The 22,885-nt window shown below is 38.5% G+C and overlaps 1 protein-coding gene across 3 annotated transcripts in view; it reads left to right on the top strand.

Moving 5' to 3' along the window:
- PLEKHH2 (pleckstrin homology, MyTH4 and FERM domain containing H2) overlaps nt 1–22,885 on the top strand; it is a 128,573-nt gene that overhangs the window by 49,154 nt on the left and 56,534 nt on the right. For all 3 annotated transcript variants that reach the window (XR_008624370.2, XM_063594981.1, XM_055108024.2), the window contains exons 4-14: nt 4,105–4,254; nt 6,018–6,101; nt 6,730–6,811; nt 8,756–8,941; nt 11,236–12,197; nt 15,552–15,627; nt 17,900–17,994; nt 18,980–19,124; nt 21,566–21,702; nt 21,796–21,906; nt 22,065–22,151. Coding sequence is in view for 2 of the 3 variants with exons in the window: in XM_063594981.1 (XP_063451051.1) it covers nt 4,105–4,254; nt 6,018–6,101; nt 6,730–6,811; nt 8,756–8,941; nt 11,236–12,197; nt 15,552–15,627; nt 17,900–17,994; nt 18,980–19,124; nt 21,566–21,702; nt 21,796–21,906; nt 22,065–22,151 (2,115 nt within the window). In the remaining variant the exon portion in view is untranslated. The remainder of the gene's footprint in view (nt 1–4,104; nt 4,255–6,017; nt 6,102–6,729; nt 6,812–8,755; nt 8,942–11,235; nt 12,198–15,551; nt 15,628–17,899; nt 17,995–18,979; nt 19,125–21,565; nt 21,703–21,795; nt 21,907–22,064; nt 22,152–22,885) is intronic.

The raw sequence follows: 22,885 nt of genomic DNA, 5'->3' as shown, positions 1-22,885 counted from the left end.
ACAGCAATTTATATATAGAAATAGAAACTTGCAACCCCCTCTTAAAAATACAGTCACATCTTGATCATGTATAGTGGACAGGAATGAGGTTAGAAATGGGAAGAAGGCAATAGTGATATGAATAATTACAATGGGAGTGATATTTGCAGCTCCTGCTTTCTCCTGTGGAAAATAGCCCTGGAAGCTGTACTGGGATCCCCAACAGTACTCTTGGGTTCAGTGATTTGCTAGAATAACTCATGGGACCCAGAAAAGCTGTTTTGCTCATGGTCACCGTTTATTACAGTGAAAAGATACAGATTAAAATCAACAAAGGAAAAGGGCACATAGAGTGGTGTCCAGGAGAAATCAGTTATGAGCTTCCAGTTGTCTTTCTGCTGTGGAGTTGCACAGGGATGCACTTAATCCTCCCATCAATGTGTGACAACATGTATGAAATATTGCCAACAAATAAGCTTACTCAAGCCTTGGTGTCCAGGATTTTTATTAGAGGTCAGTCATGTAGGCCTGAAATATCCACCTGACTGATCTTAGTCAGTCTCCAGCCCACCCAGAGGTCAAACTGATACATTTTGGCCCAGGGCCCCAGGCGAACACAGAAACAGGCACTCACCGTAAGTCACACCATTAGCATGAACTATGTGATGTGGCCCAAGATCTCAGTTATATTAATACAAAGGCAGCCTTAACAGTCAAGATATTCCAGGGCATCAGAGGTTGTCTCCCAAGAGCCAGTGAAGGACCAGTCCTTTCTCTGGAATGTGGAGGATCTGTACACCCCAAGTCTACTGAGTTAACCCTTTGCTGAACAGGAGTTTAGGGACCTTGAGATCAAGAAGGTTTGGGGGAAGTGGGTGAGGAGTGTGCTGAGGTGGGTGGATACAATCAGAGGCTCTCCTAGAAGTAAAGAAGCAAAGTAGCCTAAAAACACGAAGCATTCCACACTGGAGGCTATCCGCGTATACACATTTGTGAGGGTTTATTTAACAAGCAATTTGAATTCACAGGTGTTTGTTATTGGCCAGTCTCTGAGTAATTAAAATTCTTAAATGGTTCTGGTTAAATGAATGGAAAAACAAGTGAGCTATTTTCCATATGGTTGTGGTGAGATGTTTTAAAAGGCATCTTGGCTTTTCTGTGGACCTCTTAGCTTTTCTGTAGACCTCTTATTCATATTAATTACCAAGGAAGGCTGAATCCTGTCTACAGAACTTGGTCTTAATAGGATCAGTTGGTAAGTAGGTTGCTTGTAACTACTTTGTGGTCTCTTTCTCTAAGAGATTTTGCCCCTTTTGCCAATATTTTTCTTCCTAGGAAAATTGTTTGTCTAAAAGTAATGGTTGAATTAAAGAGCTTCAGACAGCAAGGATGCATCCAAGGAGCTCTGTAGCATTCACTCATATAATAACAACTTCCAAATTGAATGTGTTATTCAGGGTAAAAGAGTAGTTCCAAACCATAGTTTTCCAGGTCTATAGACCTTTCCTAAGCAACAATAGGACTATTTTATGTGGCAATCCAATGTCTGCAGGGTGGCTTGCTTTAACTTAATAAAAGGACACTAGATGTAGGTCTGGTAGCATTTATTTTTATTCTTACTCAGTTACTTTTGTTTTTCTTGAGGTTTTACTTCTATTACTCTGTGCCCAGAGGAGAACTATCATTTTGGACTTGGGCTCTGCTCCTCTCTCCCTGCTTCCTCAGCTACAGAATGCCGTATGTGGAACTGGCTATAGCTATACCATCTTAAGATTACTGTCCAGCTGTCTGTCCTGCTTGGGCAGTTTTGCATGACATCATTTCTGATGCAGACCTTTGTCTTGATACAGATCTTTGTCCTTCAGCTCATGCAGAAAGCCCACTATATTTCTTAGAATCTAAGGTAACTTAAATTATCATTTGGATAGTGGAATACATTTTTCTTCTTCTTCTACTTTTTTTTTTGATCTGCTTTTATTTTCCTAGTTTCCAGCCATGTGGTTGGTATTTAAATAGAACAGTTTTGGCATCTGAGTTGATTTACATTTATGCAGTGAACCCACAGATGAAACCTGGCATTCATGGTTCAAAAAAATAAATCCAAACTAACCTTTATACCTTTTCAGGAGAAAACCCTCATTAGTCAAATATTTTTTAGCTTTAAGTAAGGATTCATTGTGACTTTTCAGAAGTGTTTTTAATAATTTCAGATTTTCATCTTAACTATCATCTTTAATTTCTCAAATGCTTTCACATTATTTTTTCTCTTTGCCCCTATAATCTGAAACGTTGCTAAAATTTTATTCTTACCTATTTGGAGTATGTAGAATGAAAGTCTTAATATTGTATACAGTACTCAATACTTTATTTTCCTTCTTACTACAATTAACATCTCAAACATCTCTTATTTGGATCTCCTTGTGAAGTTTCTGCTGAGGCATCCAATCAACTAGACCATCTACAATCAAGGATCAAGTTTGTGAGTCAAAGAACTAAAGGAGAGAAAAGTGAGAACTAAAAGGTGGTGATAGGAAAATCTAAACTTTACTATGAGTTGAATAGACTTATATAATCCATGTAGGTTGGCAAACACAATATGCAGATATGCCTTTCTGAGATTTTATATGCCTGGATGTGTTTTACAGAATATCCAAGCAGGGCCAATCTATCTTAGATATTAAACTTGCAGCACCACTCAACCTCCAGCCACACACTCAGTCTCTTTTACCCTGTTCTGTTTTTTTCCCATTACCCTTATTGATGCAGGATTTTTTGCTTCTTAGCTCAGCTACATCTGGGTTCTTGTCTCACGACCAGGAAGAAGTAGTTGCACGGACACTCAAAGAATGAGCAAGGCAGGAAGTTTTATTGAATGATGAAACAGCTTTTAGCGGAGAGGGGATGTTGGGGGTGGTCCCCCCACCCGAAGCAGGAGATTTCCCAATATGGCTGAGCCCGGGGCTTTTTATGGGCTCAGAATAGGGAGTGTGTGCTGATTGGCTTGTGAGTAAGCAAAAAAGGTTAAAGTAAAGACATCACTCAAAAGTGGGCATGATAGTTTAGAAAACCAATTAGGAAAGGGTAGGTATATGTAAAATAGGTGAAGGATGGGATCAATCGAAAGAAAGTGTGCCAAACGGGAAGACAGGTTCTCAATCTGGTTCAAGGATTTCCCGGGGACTGTTTCCAGCTTGAAGGTTGGATTTCACCGGGGACCTGCCCCATCTGCCTAGGCATTTGTCTGCCTCCCGCCTCTATCATTATCACCTGAGTAATGTAAAGTACTGTTCTTTTTTTTAAAAAAACATATTTATTATATTTGTGATCTCTCTTACCCATTAGAATTAATTTCTTGAACTCCTGGACTCAAGCTATCTGCCTGCCTCGGCCTCCCAAAGTGCTGGGATTACAGGTGTGAGCCACTGTGCCAGGCCTAGAATGTAATTTCTATGCAGGCAGAGATTTGGGGGTCTAGTTTATTTGCTGATGCTTTCTCAGGGCCTGGAATAAGCCGGGCACTTGGCAGGTTTTCAGTGAATATTTGTTAAAGGAATGAATCAAGAAGCCCTCATTGAGTGCACTCTCCTACCTATATCTAGACTCTAATACATTTTCATTTTTTATGATTCCATCATTTGGGGCTTTAAGGTTGTTTTCCCACCCCCCTTTCCATTGTGTATATGTTTCTTTTTCACCTAGGTTCAAGTTTTTTCCCATAATACATTATTATACCAGGCCATCCAGTCTGGGTCTCACCTCACCACTCCCCTGTCTTAATTTATACTCTTTGTTTAAAATATGTAAAAATGAGGGCTGGAAACTTTCTGTTTCTATACTCATATAAACACTTTGCATATTGTCATCGCTCTAGGAAACATGTACATTACTTTATATGATAGCAATATTCTGAGAATTTCTTATGTTTGTATGTACCTCCAAGGTAACACCACTTGGTGAAATAGGCTTGAGACTTTATAATCATTAAATACATTAAACCTTGCTGTTTAATATTTTCCTTTTTGAAGTCTTTTAGGAATCTACATAATATTAAGGTAAAATTCTAGGTTTAATACTGTGATAACCTGAGTACACACACAATTTTAATATTTTATCCTTTGAATTTAGGTACAAGTTATGGAAGATAAATTAAAAGCAGCTAATATTCAAACCAGTGAATCAGAGACAAGATTATATAATAAGTGTCAAGATCTGGAGTCGCTAATACAGGAAAAAGATGACATCATTCAAAACTTGGAATTGCAACTTGAAGAGCAGGTTAGGAAGAATTTGATAAAGAGTTCTAAGTGTGTGCACTCATTTGTGCATAATCATAAAGATTAAAAAGAGAGAGCCTAAATTTCTATATTTGGGGAGAAATATTGCTTATTCGGTCAACCCATAGGATTGCATCACATTTATTGGTGAAAGGTGCAAGTAAAATGGCATTCCTTTAAGTTCAGAGTGATTCCAAGGCAAGATCTAACACTTTTTGGATGTGAGAATGCTCGTTAATATTCAAACATTTGAGTTTATTTATTTATCTGAGACAGAGTCTTGCTCTGTCACCCAAGCTGAAGTGCAGTGGCTCGATCTCAGCTCACTGCAACCTCTGCAAGTCCACCCCCAACCAACAGGTTCAAGTGATTCTTGTGCCTCAGCCTCCCGAGTAGCTGGGACTATGGGCATACACCACGACACCCAGCTAATTTTTGTATTTTTTTTTTTAAGAAGAGACAGGGTTTTGCCATGTTGGCCAGGCCTGTCTTGAACTCCTGATCCACACACCTCAGCCTCCCAACCTGCTGGGATTACAGGCATGAGCCACCATGCCCAGCCAGATGTTAGAGTTTAAATGTAGTATTTAAGTTGGGAACATTTGGTTATCAGCAGGTATGCCCGTAAATTGTTTGCAACCAATCTTTGCTTCAGATTGTTAGAATGTTGGAAATGTTTATAGAACATTACATTTTAAATATTTATATTTGATGCCCATCCTTCTGCTTAGAAATGTGTACACCATTTTTGAACCACTTTATTGGAATCAAGTAATCTAGTTTAAAAAATGTATTAGTCACACCTGTAATCCCAGCACTTTGGGAGGCCGAGGCAGGTGGATCATGAGGTCAGGAGATGGAGACCATCCTGGCTAACATGGTGAAATCCCGTCTCTACTAAAAGTACAAAAAATTAGCCGGGCGTGGTGGCGGGCTCCTGTAGTCCCAGCTACTTGGGAGGCTGAGGCAAGAGAGTGGCGTGAACCCAGGAGGTGGAGCTTGCAGTGAGCCGAGATTGCACCACTGCACTCCAGCCTGGGCGACTGGGCGAGACTCCATCTCAAAAAAAAAAAAAAAAAAAGGAAAAAATTGCATTGGGGTTATGTACTTAATGGTCACTTAACATCATTTAAATATGACCACTGTGAAATCATTTTGTTAAATGTGTTGTTTATTTTCAGCATTTTTTTTCCCTTTTCTTGATAAAGACCAGTGTTTCTTTAGGTCAGTGGTTTTCAGCTTTCTACCACCCCTAGACCCTGCCTATTGTGATTTATTTGGTAAACACATTCTCAATAGTTTTGTGACCATAACCAGATTTTAAGGCTGGTAAATGAGAGCTAGAATTTCACTATGTTTATTTTTCTTGGATCTTTGAAAGCTAGTATTTGAGGGGAAAAAAAAGCCATGCCCCTAAGGAGAGTCTTATTCTCTTCTCCCCAACGTGGTTGACCCCTAAATCCTAGACCATTTCCAGAAATGGCTTATTTTGTTGATAAATTCAGTGGATTAACTTCAGTGTATGATCTTTCAGAGAAAGAGAATAGCGGTTGTTAAAACTAGTAATACATGCATGTGGCTTTGTGGTTTCTTATTGTATCTACTGAATAATTTTTTCTTTTAAAAATCTATTTGGTAATTTGAAAGTAGATATAGTAACTTGGAAACAAGTTTTAAGTGGATTTGCCTTGTATATTTATGGTATAACATTTCCAGACCATTGAGTTTATGTTTGAACTAAACAAATTGCTATTGTTATTTCAGAAACAAATAAGAATACAAGAAGCTAAAATAATAGAAGAGAAAGCAGCTAAGATCAAAGAATGGGTAACAGTTAAGTTAAATGAGGTATTTATTGCTGTATGTTTTCCTTTTCTTTGCCTTTTACTTCTTTTGAATTGATACGTCATCAGAATATGTGATTACTTTGAGTAAAACAAAAAATTTTGATTGGTTGGTGATACTGCTATCTTTTGATAAACAAGATATAGGTAGCTTTCATTTTAATATCCAGTGTATTTTAAAAATTAAACAAATTAATAGACTCGTGATGATCAGTGTGAATAACTTTATTCTAATAAGTTAATTTTAGTTCTAATTAATTTCAAATAATAATAGGACATACATCTATATCTCATAAAATTAATGTATTTGGTAGCTGAGAAGCACACATTTTCATTTCTATGGCAGTTTAAAGCTGAAATCCTTTCCTTTAAAATAATTTTACAGTGGAAAAGGCATAAGGGGTGAAAACATTTAAAACTCTTAGTTCTGAAAAATGTAAATATTGATACCATAATTATCTAGGTCGATAGCCTATTCTGATAAATTAATCTGAGATTTGTTTATCATTTCCTTTGTAGTTTGCTTACACATGTAGAGAAACTAAATATTAACATTTTCTAATATTATAATTTATTAGTACATTTTTATAATGTTATCTCTATATGAAAAGAATACCATTATGTTCTTTTAGCTGGAATTGGAGAATCAGAATCTTCGTTTGATCAACCAAAACCAAACTGAAGAGATAAGAACAATGCAGTCAAAACTACAAGGTACAAATACTTTACTAAGATAGCTTAGTTGGATTTATTTGACTATATAGGCTTTTACTTTTTTTGATGTTTTAAAGATGCGATTATGGATGTCATCCAAGAAGCTGTTGCCATAAAATGAAAGAGAATTACTAAACAAACCAGAACTCCTGCATTCAAGTGAATGTTGGGCCTGAAAGTGGAGGGCAAAAAAGAGATGGAATTGATGATGTCTACCAAAGTGGTCACTACGTAGATCAGAAAAACATGACCAAATACTAATTTTGCCTCTCTGTATTCTAAAAGACCTTCCATTGGTACACTTTTTATAACCAAACTAAGTTCCAGAGAGTCCAACTTGCTAAAAGTACTGTACAGAGACATTAGCCTGGGAGGTCAGACATATGGATGATGGGTACCAATCTCTAATGGTGAGGACATTTTGCTCCTTCTAAGTGATGTAGTTCTGTATCTCCCTGTTTTCTTGAAAGAACACAGGGGACTTTACCACACAAGATAGTGAGTTAGAGGTAGTTGTATCAGAGAGACATGCACTCCAAAAGTCCAAGACTTGAATTTTGGCCTTAGAGAATAGACCTTTTAATGGAGATTAGGGGAGTCACAGATACCATACATTTGTAGCTGCACTGAACACTTTGGAGGAGGTTTCTTGGTATCACACTTGCTGAACACATTATTGAACTTGGCATTAATTGAGGGCAGCTCTGAGGCACTTCCATGTGTTCTTAGATGCCTGAGCTGGTGGTTACTTGCATGCAAATGTCATAACTCAGTTCGTTCATGGATCACCAGTGTTCTAATCCTTTCCCCATATGGATCTTCTAGATGAGGGTTTGAATCCAGTCAGTTAGGAGAATCAATTGATAATCCACTGATAACCTCAAGAGTATCAGTGGTGAGATTGGTCTATTTAAAAAAAACATATATCTCCAAAATTATTTATAACTTTTGGCTGGGCCACTGGGCCAGGCGCGGTGGCTCACTCGTGTAATCCCAGCATTTTGGGAGGCCAAGGTGAGAGGACTGCTTGAGGCCAGGAGTTTGAGACCAGCCTTGGCAATATAGTGAGACCCCATTGCTACAAAAAAAGTTTTTTTTAATTAGCTGGCCATGGTGGCACACACCTATACTCTCAGCTACTTGGGGGCTGGTTAGGGAGGTGAGGTGGGAGGATCACTTGAGCCCGGGAGTTTGGGGCTGCAGTGAGCCATGATCATGCCACTGTACTCCAGCCTGGGCAACAAAGAGACACCCTGTCTCAAAAAAAAAAAAAAAAAATCCAAGAGATGAATTAAATTCATGATTAGATGCTGACCTAATCACTTCACTACCTGTATAAATTCTTTACTCATCTCCTCTTTTTTTTTCTCTTTAAAGAAGTGATTAAAGCTCTTTATATTGTGGTTACCATAGACCCAACCTCCCCATCTACTTTTTTCTCATGGCTGAAAACTAAGATAAGCAAAAGTCATTACAGTTATCATGGGATGGTTGCCCCAAGGATGATCCAAGTTTCTTTGGTTATTTCGGCAACCAGGACCTCAGTTTCTTTTTCTTCACAGTGGCATACCGTGCAAATTTTACCAACGCTGAACTGGTATTTGTCAATACTTGACTTTGCAGGAAGCTAGAGCTCTCTAGTTATTTATAATCTGTTTGTGTTTTGTCGTTGCTTAGAACTAACTACTCTTAAAGGGATTCGATAATTTTCTTTCTCCAGTTAAAAATATTTTGAACATTCAAAATATGTAAAACAGAATTTAAACATTGGGATGTGATGCTTGTCGTTGAAGGTTCCATGTTATTGTACATCAAGAAAGATGAACTTTAGGCTTTTTTTCTGGCATAAAGAGTGATTTGTTCAAGTTTTTATATGCCTTGGTTCTATGTTTAACAAACTACTATAAAAAATTCAAATCTTAATTTTGATTAACGACGTTGTAGAAGTTCAAGGAAAGAAGTCATCCACTGTCTCTACACTAAAGCTTTCGGAAGGCCAGCGCCTGAGCAGTTTGACCTTTGGGTGCTTTTTATCTCGAGCAAGGAGTCCTCCTCAAGTAGTAAAATCTGAGGAAATGAGCAAGATATCATCGAAAGAACCTGAGTTCACTGAAGGGAAAGACATGGAAGGTATTTATGAACTACAGGAATTGACTTTGGCATTTTTTAAAAAGGAAGACTCATTTGCTAAGATTAATCCAAATATAGCTTAATTTTCCTTATTTTTTTCTGACAATTTGATGTTTTATGAGAATGTTTCTAAAGAGCAATACAACATTTAACTTTGTGTATCTAATTATTTTGTGTTTTCTGAGAGCCTTTGCATAGGAGAAACTGATTTTTCCTTCGTAATATATTTTTCCTGCTGTAGGTGGAAGGTGGGTATTTAAAATTAAAAAGTTTACTGTCCCATCTGCAAGATGCTGTACTTGTTTTAGCTGAGTTTCAGATTAGAACTGTGAATTTCCTATTCATTATTTATTTAAAATATAAAACATTACTTAATATTACACATAAAACATTATTTAAAATATAAAACATTACTTAATATTACACATGAAATTAAACATTGGCATAGCAAACTTCTAAAGAAAAAAACCCTAGGGGATAAATTGATAACTCTTTGATTTTCCTTTAATCCTTCCAAGAGGAAAATGTTTTCCTAGATATTTAAACCCTGGTCCTGTATACAGATTTCTACTCTTCTTCTTTTAGTCTTGAAGTGCTTCTATCAAAAAAAAAGAAAAAATCCATCTAAATTTTGCTTTGTTGTAGCTGTTGGCTTTGCCACCTCTAGCACAATCACTTTTGTTGACTTTCCCCAAATATTTTAGAGAGGCCTGAGTTTTCATCCTCTCTACTTTCAGCTCCAACTTCCTTCCCCCAGAAGAGAAAAAGTATAACAGTAAAAGTTGTCTCTATGCTTGGTTATGAAATTCTGAAAATGATACATTTTCCAATCCGAAGGCTCCTTTGCTCCTTGCTTTCATGCCATTACTCGCTTTGCTCTTCTCTTCTCTCTCTCTCTTTTTTTTTTTTTTTTTGAGACAGGATCTCACTCTGTCTCCCAGGCCGGAGTGCAGTGGCACGATCACAGCTCACTGCGGCCTTGACCTCCCAGACTCAAGTGATCCTCCCACCTCAGCATCCCTAGTAGCCAGGACTATAGACACATGCCACCATGCCTAGTTAATTTTTGTATTTTTTGTAGAGATGGGGTTTCACCATGCTGCCCAGGCTGGCCTTGAGCTCCTGGGCTCAAGCAATCTGCCAGCCTTGGCCTCCCAAAAGTGCTGGATTTACAGGTGTGAGCCACTGCACCCGGCCTACTTGCATCTTTTTTTCGCCTTTTGAGAAGCCATTTTCATTTCCTTCCCTTTTTCTAATAGTGGAGTACAGCTGAGATTGCTTGTACTGATGCTCTTGCTCATTTGCAAATTTAACAAACTTCCTAATACCGAATTTTAGAGTTTATTCGTTCAGCCTCTAGTTCCTTAATTATGAAGGTCCTGTCTATGTTTTCATGTTTTCAAAGTTTCTTTTCTACACTTCAGTCTAAAAGTTTAATTCCTTGTTTATGAAGCCAATGGTTCATTCTGTTAATTATGTTATACATAAAAATAAACGATATCTAAAGATATTTTTAAAGAGTGTTATTCTTATTATAAAAACACATTTTGTAGTTATGATTAAACCAAAAGTAGAGCAAGGAAAGCTTTTCTGTGTTTATATTTTCTTCATGATTTTGCATATCTCAATGTATCGAAGTTTGGTGCAAGGTCTGTTTATTAAACTATAGCTTTGTATTTATTATGCTTAAATTTACTTCATTATAATTTAAATATTTAGTTGAAAGGAGGTGTCATTTTCTTTCCTTCTAAAATAGAATTCATGCTGTTCATTTTTTTGGTGATTGCTTTCTTTGATAGTGAAAGTTGCCCTGTTTCACATTTTGCTTCTTTTATTATCTCTCTTTAGACTCTCAGTTTTTTTTTCCCAACATGTTTTTTTGTAAAAACCAATTTGGAAACTATTATATTGACATGTTAGGGCTCTGAGTTTTATATAAAGCTTATAGTTTTCAAAAACTTGTGTTTAAAAAAGACATAAGACTAACACAGGATAATGTAAATTATTTGTATGAAATTTTTGGTTTATTCCTTTAAAAAAAATAGAGGCAGGGTCTTGCTCTGTCACCCAGGCTGGAGTGCAGTGGCTGATCATAGCTCACTGCAGCCTTCAGCTCCTGGGCTCAAGCAATCATCCTGCCTCCGCCTCCCAAGTAGCTGGGACTACAGGTACACACCACTGCACCCAGCAAATTTCTACAGTGTCAATTTCTACAGTGTAGCTACATAAAGCTAAATGTACAGAAAGATTATATTCTTAAAGGCAGCATGCTGATATGATGTATCCTTTTCTAGAAATGGAAATTCCAGAAAAGTCTGTTGATAACCAAGTTCTAGAAAACAACAGAGGCCAGAGAACATTGCATCAAACCCCTTGTGGCTCAGAACAGAATCGGAAAACAAGAACAAGCTTTGCCACAGATGGTGGCATCTCCCAGAATTCTGGGGCTCCAGTGAGTGACTGGAGCTCTGATGAGGAAGACGGGAGCAAAGGAAGATCCAAGTCCAGATGCACATCCACCTTCTCCAGTCACACATCTGAGGAGGGGGTCCAGTGTAGCAGGATGGGAAGTGAAATGTATCTGACAGCATCTGATGACAGCAGCTCTATATTTGAGGAAGAGACTTTTGGCATAAAGAGACCAGAACACAAGAAGCTATATTCTTGGCAGCAGGAGGCACAGTGGAAAGCTCTAAATAGTCCTCTTGGAAAGGGAAATTCTGAATTAAGTAAAAAGGAACAAGATAGTTCCTCGGATGAACTGAATAAAAAATTTCAATCTCAGAGACTCGATTATTCATCTTCATCGAGTGAAGCCAACACCCCAAGCCCTATTTTGACCCCAGCTTTAATGCCAAAGCATCCTAACTCACTTTCTGGAAAAGGAACACAATTAGTGCCTTCATCACACCTGCCACCCCCAAAGTTAAGGATTCCTAATGTTTTCAGTATAAGTGTAGCACTAGCCAAAAGGCACTTAAGCCAGCCACAGTTAAGCTCCGACAGGATGTTTGGTACAAATAGAAATGCTATAAGCATGATACGACCACTGAGACCTCAGGAAACTGATCTTGATCTAGTTGATGGAGACAGTACAGAAGTTTTAGAGAATATGGACACGAGTTGTGATGATGGATTATTTTCCTATGACTCCTTGGACTCTCCAAATTCAGATGACCAGGAAAACTGTGACTCAGCAAAGAAGGTGGCATGCAGCAAACCTCCAACTCCTCCCCTGCACCGTTTTCCTTCTTGGGTAATTATATCACCGCATGTAACACACACACAGTAGTTTTTTTCTCAACACTTTTTTTTTCTGGGAGGGAGTCTCGCTCTGTCGCCCAAGCTGGAGTGCAGTGGCGCGATCTCGGCTCACTGCAACCTCCATCTCCCGGGTTCAAGTGATTCTCCTGCCTCAGCCTCCTGAGTAGCTGATACAGGCATGCGCTACCATGCCTGGCTAATTTTTGTATTTTTGGTAGAGACGGGGTTTCGCCATGTTGGCCAGGCTGGTCTTGAACTCCTGACCTCAAGTGATCCACCTGCCTCTGCCTCCCAAAGTGTCCACACTCATTTTCAAGTTTTACTTTTTCTTTTCTTCTTTCCTTTCAAATCCAGCTTTGTTCTGACGTTTTCCAGTTTTTAGGATAAAATTTCTTCTTCTCTTCCCTCACTGAGTTCTGAATCAATTGAGAAATAAGATAATGACAAGACAGATGGGAGATCAAGATATTACCTTATTTACTGATAAAACTAATTTTAGAGAATTAGTGGGCAAATGAGCTTTCTAATACTGAACTTTGAGATTAGCTGGATTGATTCACCTGTTCCCAGGAAGCCCTGGACCACCACAGGATTCTGCTACTGAAGCCATGCCCCTCTAAAACTTACTGCCTCAAAAAACAGAACAGATGGTTGTTTCCTGCAGGCAGCTACTTCTCAAGAGAAAGGGGAGAGGAAGCTGCCAGGCTCTGCATGCCCAGTTTCTCCTTCTCAGCTTACCAATCACATTAAGCCACTCTTCCTCTTGGGGAGGGGAAAGTGAATAGGTGGAGAGGGATCAGCAGTGTTCAATTACTGGAGGTTCCTCCATGTGGAAGGAAACATTGGAGGTGGGAAAGAAGGGTTCCCCCTAACTGTGATATTTTGGGTGAATTTTGAACCGGGACACTTAACTCTTGTTAGTTATAAGTTTTTGAACTTAGTCGTTATTTGATTGGCTTTAAGATAAATTTAATTTTCTTTTTGAGCTTATATAGCCATTGGTTTCCAAAGTATCTTGCTACAGACCTAGAATAGATAAAATCTTCTTCCATTGAAACATTGACCATTAGTAGGATAACACTGCTAGACTAAAAAAAAAAAAATTCTTCCAATATTTGAAATAAAATGAAATGATCTGTTTAATTTTAATTTTTTTTTTTTTTGAGATGAAGTTTCACTCTTGTCTCCCAGGCTAGAGTGCAATGGCGCCATCTCAGCTCACTGCAACCCCTGCCTCCTGGGTTCAGGCAATTCTCCTGCCTTAGCCTCCCAAGTAGCTGGAACTACAGACGTTTACCACCACACCTGGCTAATTTTTTGTATTTTTAGTAGAGGTGGGGTTTCACCATGTTGGCCAGGCTGGTCTTGAATGCCTGACTTCAGGTGATCCACCCACCTCAGCCTCCCAAAATGCTGGGATTACAGGCGTGTCACGCCACTGCACCTGGTCTGAAATGATCTGTTACAGATTTAAGTTTTTCTTCACATGCTGGCATAATTTAACCTTTGGCCTCCAGAGAAACATCTGGGTTGCAGGACTCTTTTGGTTTTTGGAGTCATGTTCTTTTATTACTATATTTTTTATTTTGTGACTGATGCAGTTTTAAGCAAATTAGGTGGACATGTTTTGTAATATAAATTCAGAACTTAAGATGTATGTGCTCTTATTTGCTTTCAAGAGGACATTTTATTTCAATACCCACATGAAACCTTCTGTAGTTTATTACTAAATTTTGGATAGCACAGGAAAGTGGAAGTTAATGGCATGTGAATCTCTGGAATTCTAATTATGTTATACTTTAGGCAGCAAGAAATTGAAATTTTGCCTATCTTATGATGTTGAGATTTTCAGAGATTTAGGTTAGGCTTTTAAGTTCGTTTTATTTGGCAACCCATTCTACTACTTTTTTTTTTTTTTTTTCCATTCTGTCTTCTCTTACTCTTTTGAAGCTATTCGGTCCTGAAAAAGTAGTATTGCTTTTCAAAAGCCTTCCAGCAGACTGGCCAAGTCTGAGATTTTATTTCTGTGTTTATTAGGTATTTTCAGGTTTCAAGGAAAAGAGATGTATTCTAATTACCTCAATAAATATGAGTTTATTTTAAAAATTTCTAAGAGCTTATTTTAAGGCATAGCCTATCCTTATTGAAGTGGAATACCATGCAAATTACAATAGTCACTCTAGAGGGACAACAAGTGATAGTCAGCAGTACCTCCGATAGAAACAAGTGACATCCATTGCCCCTGCTCCCAGTGGCTCAGCTTGTCCTCCCAGGCCTCCAGTCCCCTCTCTCTAATTCTACTACTAACCACTTTCCCCCAGTCTCCTAGGGCTTCAGACTGCCTCCCGTCTCCTGCTTACTGCCCTTATTGTTATATGTCTTTCTGTTGCTGTTTGTGTGTGGGTGTATCTCACACTCAAAGAAACTACATCTGATTCACTCAGCCAGGCACTATTCAATCGAAAATGTCCCTGATAGTCGGAAATCTCATGCCAGTTGCCTCTTAAGCCACTGGCTGTCTTGAAGAGGATGGCCTTAGTTGCCCACTATGTCCTGGACAGTCAACTGTGTCCAAGTTAGACCCATTATTAAATTCAGGACATGTTGCTCTATGCATTAGGAACCACCTGTGGTCCCTTTTCTCAAGGGAGCAGGGCTAGTAACCTGTCCAGTACCTGTTTCAGAGATTTTTCAGAAGAGAAGAGAAAACAAAATAATCTACTTTTGGAACAAGATAATATAAATTCCATTGCAATTCTCATATTCGTTTCTTGTTTGACTTTAGGTATCTCTTCTACTTGAGTGAAATGTACATTGACATAGGAAGGCGATAGCATTTAATGCTACTCTATCTATGACTTCTGACTTCAGGTTTTTCCATTCTTTGTTTAACCATGTTCCAGAATAGTAGAATATTAAAAGTGGTGTTTATGTGTAATCAATGATAGAGAATGGTTTCTAGCTTAATGTTATAGCCACTCATGGTTTTTCTCCCCACCGCCAACCATATTCTAGAATGGTAAGAATATTAAAGGTGGTGTTTATGTGTAGTCAGTGATTGTGAAAAAGCTTTCTCTTACTTTTTCTTCACGTCTTCAAAATAATTTATAAAACAAAAATGTGGGAAAAAGATAAATAATGGAATAACTAACAGATGGAGAAAAATCTCAACAGTACTATTCACAATGGCATATTTTAGTTGGCACCGATGATGGTTTTATAATAATGCTGTACTCTAGTGAATCTTAAATGAAGAACAAATGAAAAACATGTGTATTGAAAGTAGTCTTTTTTTTTTTTTTTTTTTGCTTTAAATACCCTGTTCAAACTCTCTCTTTTACCCTAGGAAAGCAGAATTTATGCTGTAGCCAAATCAGGTATTCGAATGTCTGAGGCCTTCAATATGGAGAGTGTTAATAAAAGTAAGTGCTTTTTCATGCTTCCACCTGGATGAATCTTGAGGACTTTGTGCTAAGGGATAGTATAATACAAATACATGGTACAGTCACAAAAAGACAAATACTGTATGATTCCACCTAAAGGAGGTATTTAAAGGGTCAAATTCATAGGAATAGAAAGTAGAATGGTGGTTACCAGGGTCAGGGTGTGCGTGGAGAAGCGAATTTATTGTTTACTGGGTATAGCATTTCAGATTTGCAAAATGAAAAAGTTCTAGAGGTCTGTTTTACAACAGTGTGAATACACTTAACATTACTGAACTGTACAATTAAAAATGATTAAGATGGGCCGGGCACGGTGGCTCGCGCCTGTTATCCCAGCACTTTGGGAGGCTGAGGCAGACAGATCACGAGGTCAGGAGATCAAGACCATCCTGGCTAACACGTTGAAACCCCGTCTCTACTAAAAATACAAAAAAAATTAGCCGGGCGTGGTGGCGGGTGCCCATAGCCCCAGCTACTCGGGAGGTTGAGGCAGGAGGATGGCGTGAACCCAGTAGGTGGAGCTTTCAGTGAGCTGCGATTGTGCCACTGCACTCCAGCCTGGGTGACAGAGCAAGATTCTGTCTTAAAAAAAAAAAAAAAAAAAAGAAAGATTAAGATGGTAAATTTTATGTTCTGTGTTTTTTCCCACAATAAAAAAAGTTTAGAAAAGTGATTTGCATTGCTATTTCGTTCGCTAAGAACTTCCTAAATGTCTAAATTCATTGGAATAAAGAGTTGTGTAAACTTTCAAAAAATGATTTCTAGGGTTGCTGATTTGTATTTTAAAATTGAAATTCATCTTAGTGTGGGGACTCAAATACACTCAACTCTGATGTATATTTTTTTACCTGAGAGAGACTAAATCAGAGAAACTGTGGCATTCCAGCTGTTTAAAATGGTAAAAATATAGGCTTCTATGTCCTTTTTTCCCAGAATTTAAAACACATTTCCCCTTTCTTTATTTCTTCCAAAAAATTCTTATAGAAACAATGCATGCTCATTACAAAAAATAAAACCAAACAACAAGAACTGTCTGGAATAACAAGAAATTTTCCTGTGGTTCTTTCTACCACCTCCTCCCTATCCCACCACTAATTCATATGTTAGGGGTAACTATTGATATTCAGTTCCTGTTCAGCTATCTGCAGTTCTTCCCATTCAGGAAATTTTATCCTTTTTTTTTTTTTTTTTTTTTTTTTTTTTGAGGCAGTGTCTTACTCTGTCACCCAGGTGGGAGTGGAGTGGTGTGATCATAGCTCACTACCGCCTTGAACTCCTGGGCTCAAGCGATCCTCCTGCCTCAGCCTCCTGATTAGTTAGGATGACAGGTGCACACCACCATGCCTTGATACTTTTTAAGATTTTTTGTGGAGATGGGGGTCTCACTGTATTGCCCAGACTGGTCTCAAACTCCTGGCCTTAAGCAATCCTCCTGCCTCAGCTTCTCAAGGTGCTAGGATTACAGGTGTGAGCCACTACACTTAGCTAGGAAATTACATTCCAATATTTCAGCATCAGATTTACCTGATAAAGGCTTAAGAACAGTGGTTTTGGTTTTGGTTTTTGTTTGAGAACAAGTCTTGCTCTGTCGCCCAGGCTGTAGTGCAGTGGCATGATCTCGGCTCACTGCAACCTCCCCTTCCCAGGTTCAAGCAATTCTTGTGCCTCAGCCTCCCAAGTAACTGAGATTACAGGTGTAAGCCACCATGTTCAGTTTTAGTAGAGAAAGGGTTTTGCCATGTTGCCCAGGTTGGTCTCAAACTCCTGGGCTCAAGCGATCCACTGCCTCAGCCTCCCAAAGTCCTGGGATTACAGATGGGAACCACCATGCCCCACCAGAACAGTGGTTTTGATACCATGCTGGTAATAGGGTTATGAATAGTCAGAGAATATCTTCCTATGTACTGCTTACTGAATTGGTTGGTAAGCAGTTGCCTGTACTTAGTTCTGCCCAGCCTGAGCAAAGCATGCATGGAGATTTCAAGGAAATAAAAGCTATGGTTCTTGCTCTCAAAGAGCTTGCAGTCTAGTTGGGGAACTAGCACACATGAGGAAATAATGAACCATGTAAAAAAGTGTATAAATAAACCTGTAAATGCCATAATCTGTAAACTAGACTATACAGTTAGTAATCACGTATTAATCGAATTGCTTTTTAAATGGAGATTATGCTAATTTGTATTCATAAGAAAAAGACCAATGTGCTAATTAGAAGTTTTTTTAAATGTTGTTTCCTGTTTTTCTGTTTCAGATTCTGTTGCAACCCTTTCCTATACTACATCTGGACTTTATACATCTCTGATATACAAGAACATGACCACCCCAGTGTATACAACTTTGAAGGGGGTAACTCATTATTGTTATTGTTAAAACATGTGCTTCTCTTCATGATGGATCAAGGAAATTGTTAATTCAAGCTCCAGATTCCATTCTTAACATTTTACACAGGCTCTCCCTTTATAGAAAGTTTTACAAGTTCACGTTAACATATCATAAAAAAGAAGCAATGGAAAGGTCTGCAGAAGACACTTATCAGAATATTAGAGGTCTGAGTCCGTTTTTACTGTGTCCCATGTGATTCCCCCACCTCCCCATGGCCATGAATTGTTTAAAGGAGACATATTATTAATAATGTAATGAAAACTCCTAATTTAGGCAGATCTTTGTATCAGTGCCAGGGTACCCCTTCCTTGCTTGAAGTATTAATTAAAAGAAGGATTGCAGGTATTGACAACCTTATATTTTCAGGCATCTTTTATAATTGCTTATTAGAATTCAGGGTTTAACGACATGATTTTGATAACAGCAAAATACATTCCCAAATTCCTTTTAAAAATCATATGCTGGCTGGGCACAGTGGCTCACGCCTGTAATCCCAGCACTTTGGGAGGCCGAGGCGGGCGGATCACGAGGTCAGGAGTTCGAGACCAGCCTGGCCAACATGGCGAAACCCTGTCTCTACTAAAAATATAAAAATTAGCCGGGCGTGGTGGCAGGTGCCTGTAATCCCAGCTACTCAGGAGGCTGAGTCAGGAGAATCGCTTGAACCTGGGAGGCGGAGGTTGCAGTGAATCGAGATCATGTCATTGCACTCCAGCCTGGGTGACAAGAGCAAGACTCCACCTCAAAAAAAAAAAAAAAAAAAAATTCTATGCTATGACTTCTTCCTGTAAAACTTTCTGTTATCTAAAAAGAGTGATAACCTTAGGGATGGATACAGGGAGGTTGCTCTGCTTTTCTTTAGGAGGCGACCCTAATAACTAGCAGCCTTTTCTTGGATGAGTGGTAACATTAGGGATGGATACAGGGAGGTTGTTCCACTTTTCTTTAGAAGGCGACCCAAATAAGCAGCAGCCCTTTCCTGGATGACTCATCTGGGTCAGAGGAAGAAGACAGCTCCAGATCCAGCTCCCGGACATCAGAGTCAGACTCACGCAGTAGGAGTGGGCCAGGCAGCCCCAGAGCCATGAAACGAGGTGAGGGAAAATCGCAGGCATATGAGGCAACTCCAGATCATTCTGAATATTAATTGGGAATTTTATCTCCATTAAAGGATTATTTTTTAAATCCAAGAACTTGCTTCAGACCCTAGTGAAAAGAACTTTAGCCTATGACTGATATGTTTATATTCCTAATTCTCTTCTTAATTCTCTGTGATTTCAGACAAATTATATAGTTTTTTTTTTCAGCTTTTTATTGTCTGTGAGAGGGAGATCACTTTATTGTTGGAATGAAGTGAGATAATTGGCCAAAATGAAGTTTCTTTCTTGGCATTTGTGAAATAGACTTATTTCAGCTAAAGTTGTTACACTGCTAACTGGCAGAAAATACACCTTAAAATTTGTCAATTAATCTGATGTTAAAGTGGAGAACAACATTTACTTGGAATATGTCTATGATTTTTAGTGGATTTTGAAGACATTCTGTGTGTAGGTAGTGGTTACAGAGAGATCTAATTCCACTAAATGACATCTGTATGTTATAAAAAGCCCTTAATGCAGCATGGTGTGTCTGTTGGCTTTCAAACTGTGTTCCATGGAACCTCTGGATACTTCCAATCCCCTCGGCTTCAACTGGAGCTGCTCAGCCTTCCTTTGTTTCATATTTTGAGCTTCCACTGGTCTTCTTGCTCTCAACTTGCCCCGCTACAGCCAGAATCAGGTTATGACACACTTTTGCTGGAAACACTGCAGTGGCTCCTCACAACGGCTATAAGGTGTTCCAGGATTCGGTCACGTACTTGACCTCATGTCCTTTCTTCTCTGTACTCAGCTCCAGTCTCAGTGGCCCTCTTGCTGTTCTGAGACATGCCAGGCATGCTTGCATTTCAGGACCTTGGCACTGCTGTTTCCTCCAGCTGGTATTCTTCCCCTAGATGTCTGTATAGCTGACTCCCTCACCTCCGTCAGCAAACGCTGCCTTCTCAATGAGGTCCACCCTGACCACACCACTCAAATTGCAGCCCTTTGTCTTTCTTCTGTTGCCAGCTCTTTTTATTCCCTTTAGTCTGCTCTATGTTTTATTGTTCCATACCACTTACTGCCTGTATGTCAGTGGTCTCCTTCCACTAGAATTTGTTCCATGATAGCCAATATTTTTGTTGTTTGCTCTATCCCTAGCATCTAGGACAGTGCCTGGCACACTGGCCCTGGTCCTGGGAGCCTGAGATTTGTGTTCCAACATTGCCCCTGCCTAACTCTTTGACTTTGGACAAATCCTTTAATCTCTGGGCCTTAGTCTCCTTGGGCCTTAGCCATGACAATCTCTGAGGTCCCTATAGGTCTAAATTTTTGTTTATTCTATGAAAAATAAAGATATTATAGCAACTGTTACTCGTCTGAGTCAAATAAAAAGCAGTGTCACAAGAGTGGCATTGTTCTAATATGTCCCTTAAATGTTAATACGTATTTTTAAAAATTGCTGGATACTTTTATAAATAATTACCTAAGTCCTCGATTTTATTTAATATATTCTGAATCTCCAATTGTAGTGACCCATGAAATGTGGCTTGCAACTCCCAAGTAGTTTTCTGTAAAGGCAAATGAATCATTGTATAAATGTTCCATTGAATTTTATGTTATAGCTGCTGGCAAGTGAAAGAAATAGTTTGTTTATATCTTTCAATCTTATTGTTTCTCTTTTATGAAAGATTTTTAAAATCTGTAAACTGCTTAGTAGTTTATGGAACTTGAATGAAAAAATACTACTGAATTGTGTTTTTTTAAAATGTGAGGTTACTTTAAAAGTGATTACAGAAGTTAAGAAATTTAAAATGTGATTGTGAAAATCTTGATAAATTAAGGTTCAACATTTGTTTGCCTATATATCAATGTGTAAATACACATATTTTTAATTCTTAATAAAAGATACATGAGTAGACTCTTGCATATATTTTATATATGTAAAATAGCTGTGTGATTGTAATCATACCAAAATATTATTCCTGTTCCTTTCACTTCCTTAGAGAGTTACATGACAGTCCCTACCTCTTAGTTCTGTTTTCTGCTTTAAAAGTTCTTCATATTGGGAGGCCAAGGCAGGCAGATCACGAGGTCAAGAGATCGAGACCATCCTGGCCAACATGATGAAACCCCATCTCTACTAAAGATACAAAAATTAGCTGGGCGTGGTGGCGCACACCTGTAGCCCCAGCTACTCGGGAGGCTGAGGCGGGAGAATCGCTTGAACCCAGGAGGCAGAGATTGCAGTGAGCTGAGATTGCGCCAGTGCACTCCAGCCTGGCGACAGAGCAAGACTGTCTCGAAAAAAGTTATTTATGGCCAAAGGAATGAGAATAAATCTAGTCTAGGGAGGCTTATGATTTAGGAATAATTGCATTCTGTAGGAGCACTCAGAGCTGGTGTTTGGCCCTCCCCAGTATTAAATACTGACTTGATTTCTTTCTTTGTTCTCTTAGGTGTGTCTCTCTCCTCTGTGGCTTCTGAAAGTGATTATGCTATTCCTCCTGATGCTTACTCCACAGACACGGAGTACTCACAGCCAGAGCAGAAGCTCCCAAAAACTTGCTCATCTTCCAGTGATAATGGGAAAAATGTAAATATTGAATATGATTTTTAAAAAGCAATCAGTCAGTTTGAGCCTCCAAAAGGAAACTGAAAATGCTTTTGTCTATCTTTTAAAAATTAGGAACCACTGGAAAAATCTGGTTATTTATTAAAAATGAGTGGTAAAGTCAAGTCTTGGAAGCGGCGGTGGTTTGTTCTTAAAGGTGGTGAATTACTTTACTACAAATCTCCGGTGAGTGGAAAGTGTTTTCTGTTTAGAACGTAATTCCTCAAACTATAAATCAGACGCCTGATTGATTTCCTTCCCATAATGCAAGTAATGATACAAAGCATTCCTTATTATTACTGTTAAAGTTAATCACTTTCCATTTGTTTTTCTCTTTCATACAGAGTGATGTAATTAGAAAACCCCAGGGCCATATTGAACTTAGTGCATCCTGTAGTATTTTAAGAGGAGATAACAAACAAACAGTTCAGGTACTTAACTTTTTTTTTTTTTTGTATCATGCCAGACTCAATTCTCAATTATCCAACCTGATGGAAAGGAGATTGGATAATTCAGTGTTTCTTTATTCACTTTGGGGGTTAGTTTGATGCCTTGGAAGTATGTGAAACTCCAAGAATTTTTGGTTAAAACTATAATGTAAGTTAGGTGTGTGTTGAGTAACTCCCACCACACTTTACCTTTCTTCCTTTATACTCTTCTTTCCTCATATTTAATCTCCTAGGTATTTTCAGCTGTCCAACTGTGAAGCTATTTTAAGGAAGGGTTATCTGGTAAATGAATTCTCAATAAGATGTTAGTTATATAATGTACTATGAAATTCAGGAATGTTTGTATTTTAATATAGAATCTGAAAATGACAGTTCTTACATGAACTTCAGATGCCATAACACCAAAGTGGGAAATATATTGGTGAGCAGAGGGACTGTGCTGCCAAGCAAGTCACACTGTAGGGGCAGCTGCTGCCCATTTTACTCACACATAAGGCCAGTCTTGCCAGAAATCTGTTAAATTTAAAACACAGGCTGTTGAGATATTCTAGTATATGTAATTTAAAGTCAGACACTTTATTTCTGAAATGTCTTCAATAACCATTATTTTCTTATATTGCTCCTTTGGAGGGTGGAGGACAACTTTGCCAGAAAGGTACATTATCAATGTTTCCAGTGATTTGTACCTGAAAACCTCTCAAAAATTTAGAAAGGAG

This window comes from Pan paniscus, chromosome 12 (genome assembly GCF_029289425.2).
Source record: "Pan paniscus chromosome 12, NHGRI_mPanPan1-v2.0_pri, whole genome shotgun sequence".
In the NCBI taxonomy this organism is placed as follows: Eukaryota; Metazoa; Chordata; class Mammalia; order Primates; family Hominidae; genus Pan; species Pan paniscus.
Note: the sequence above shows the minus strand (reverse complement) of the source record. Positions and strands in the feature narration are given on the sequence as shown.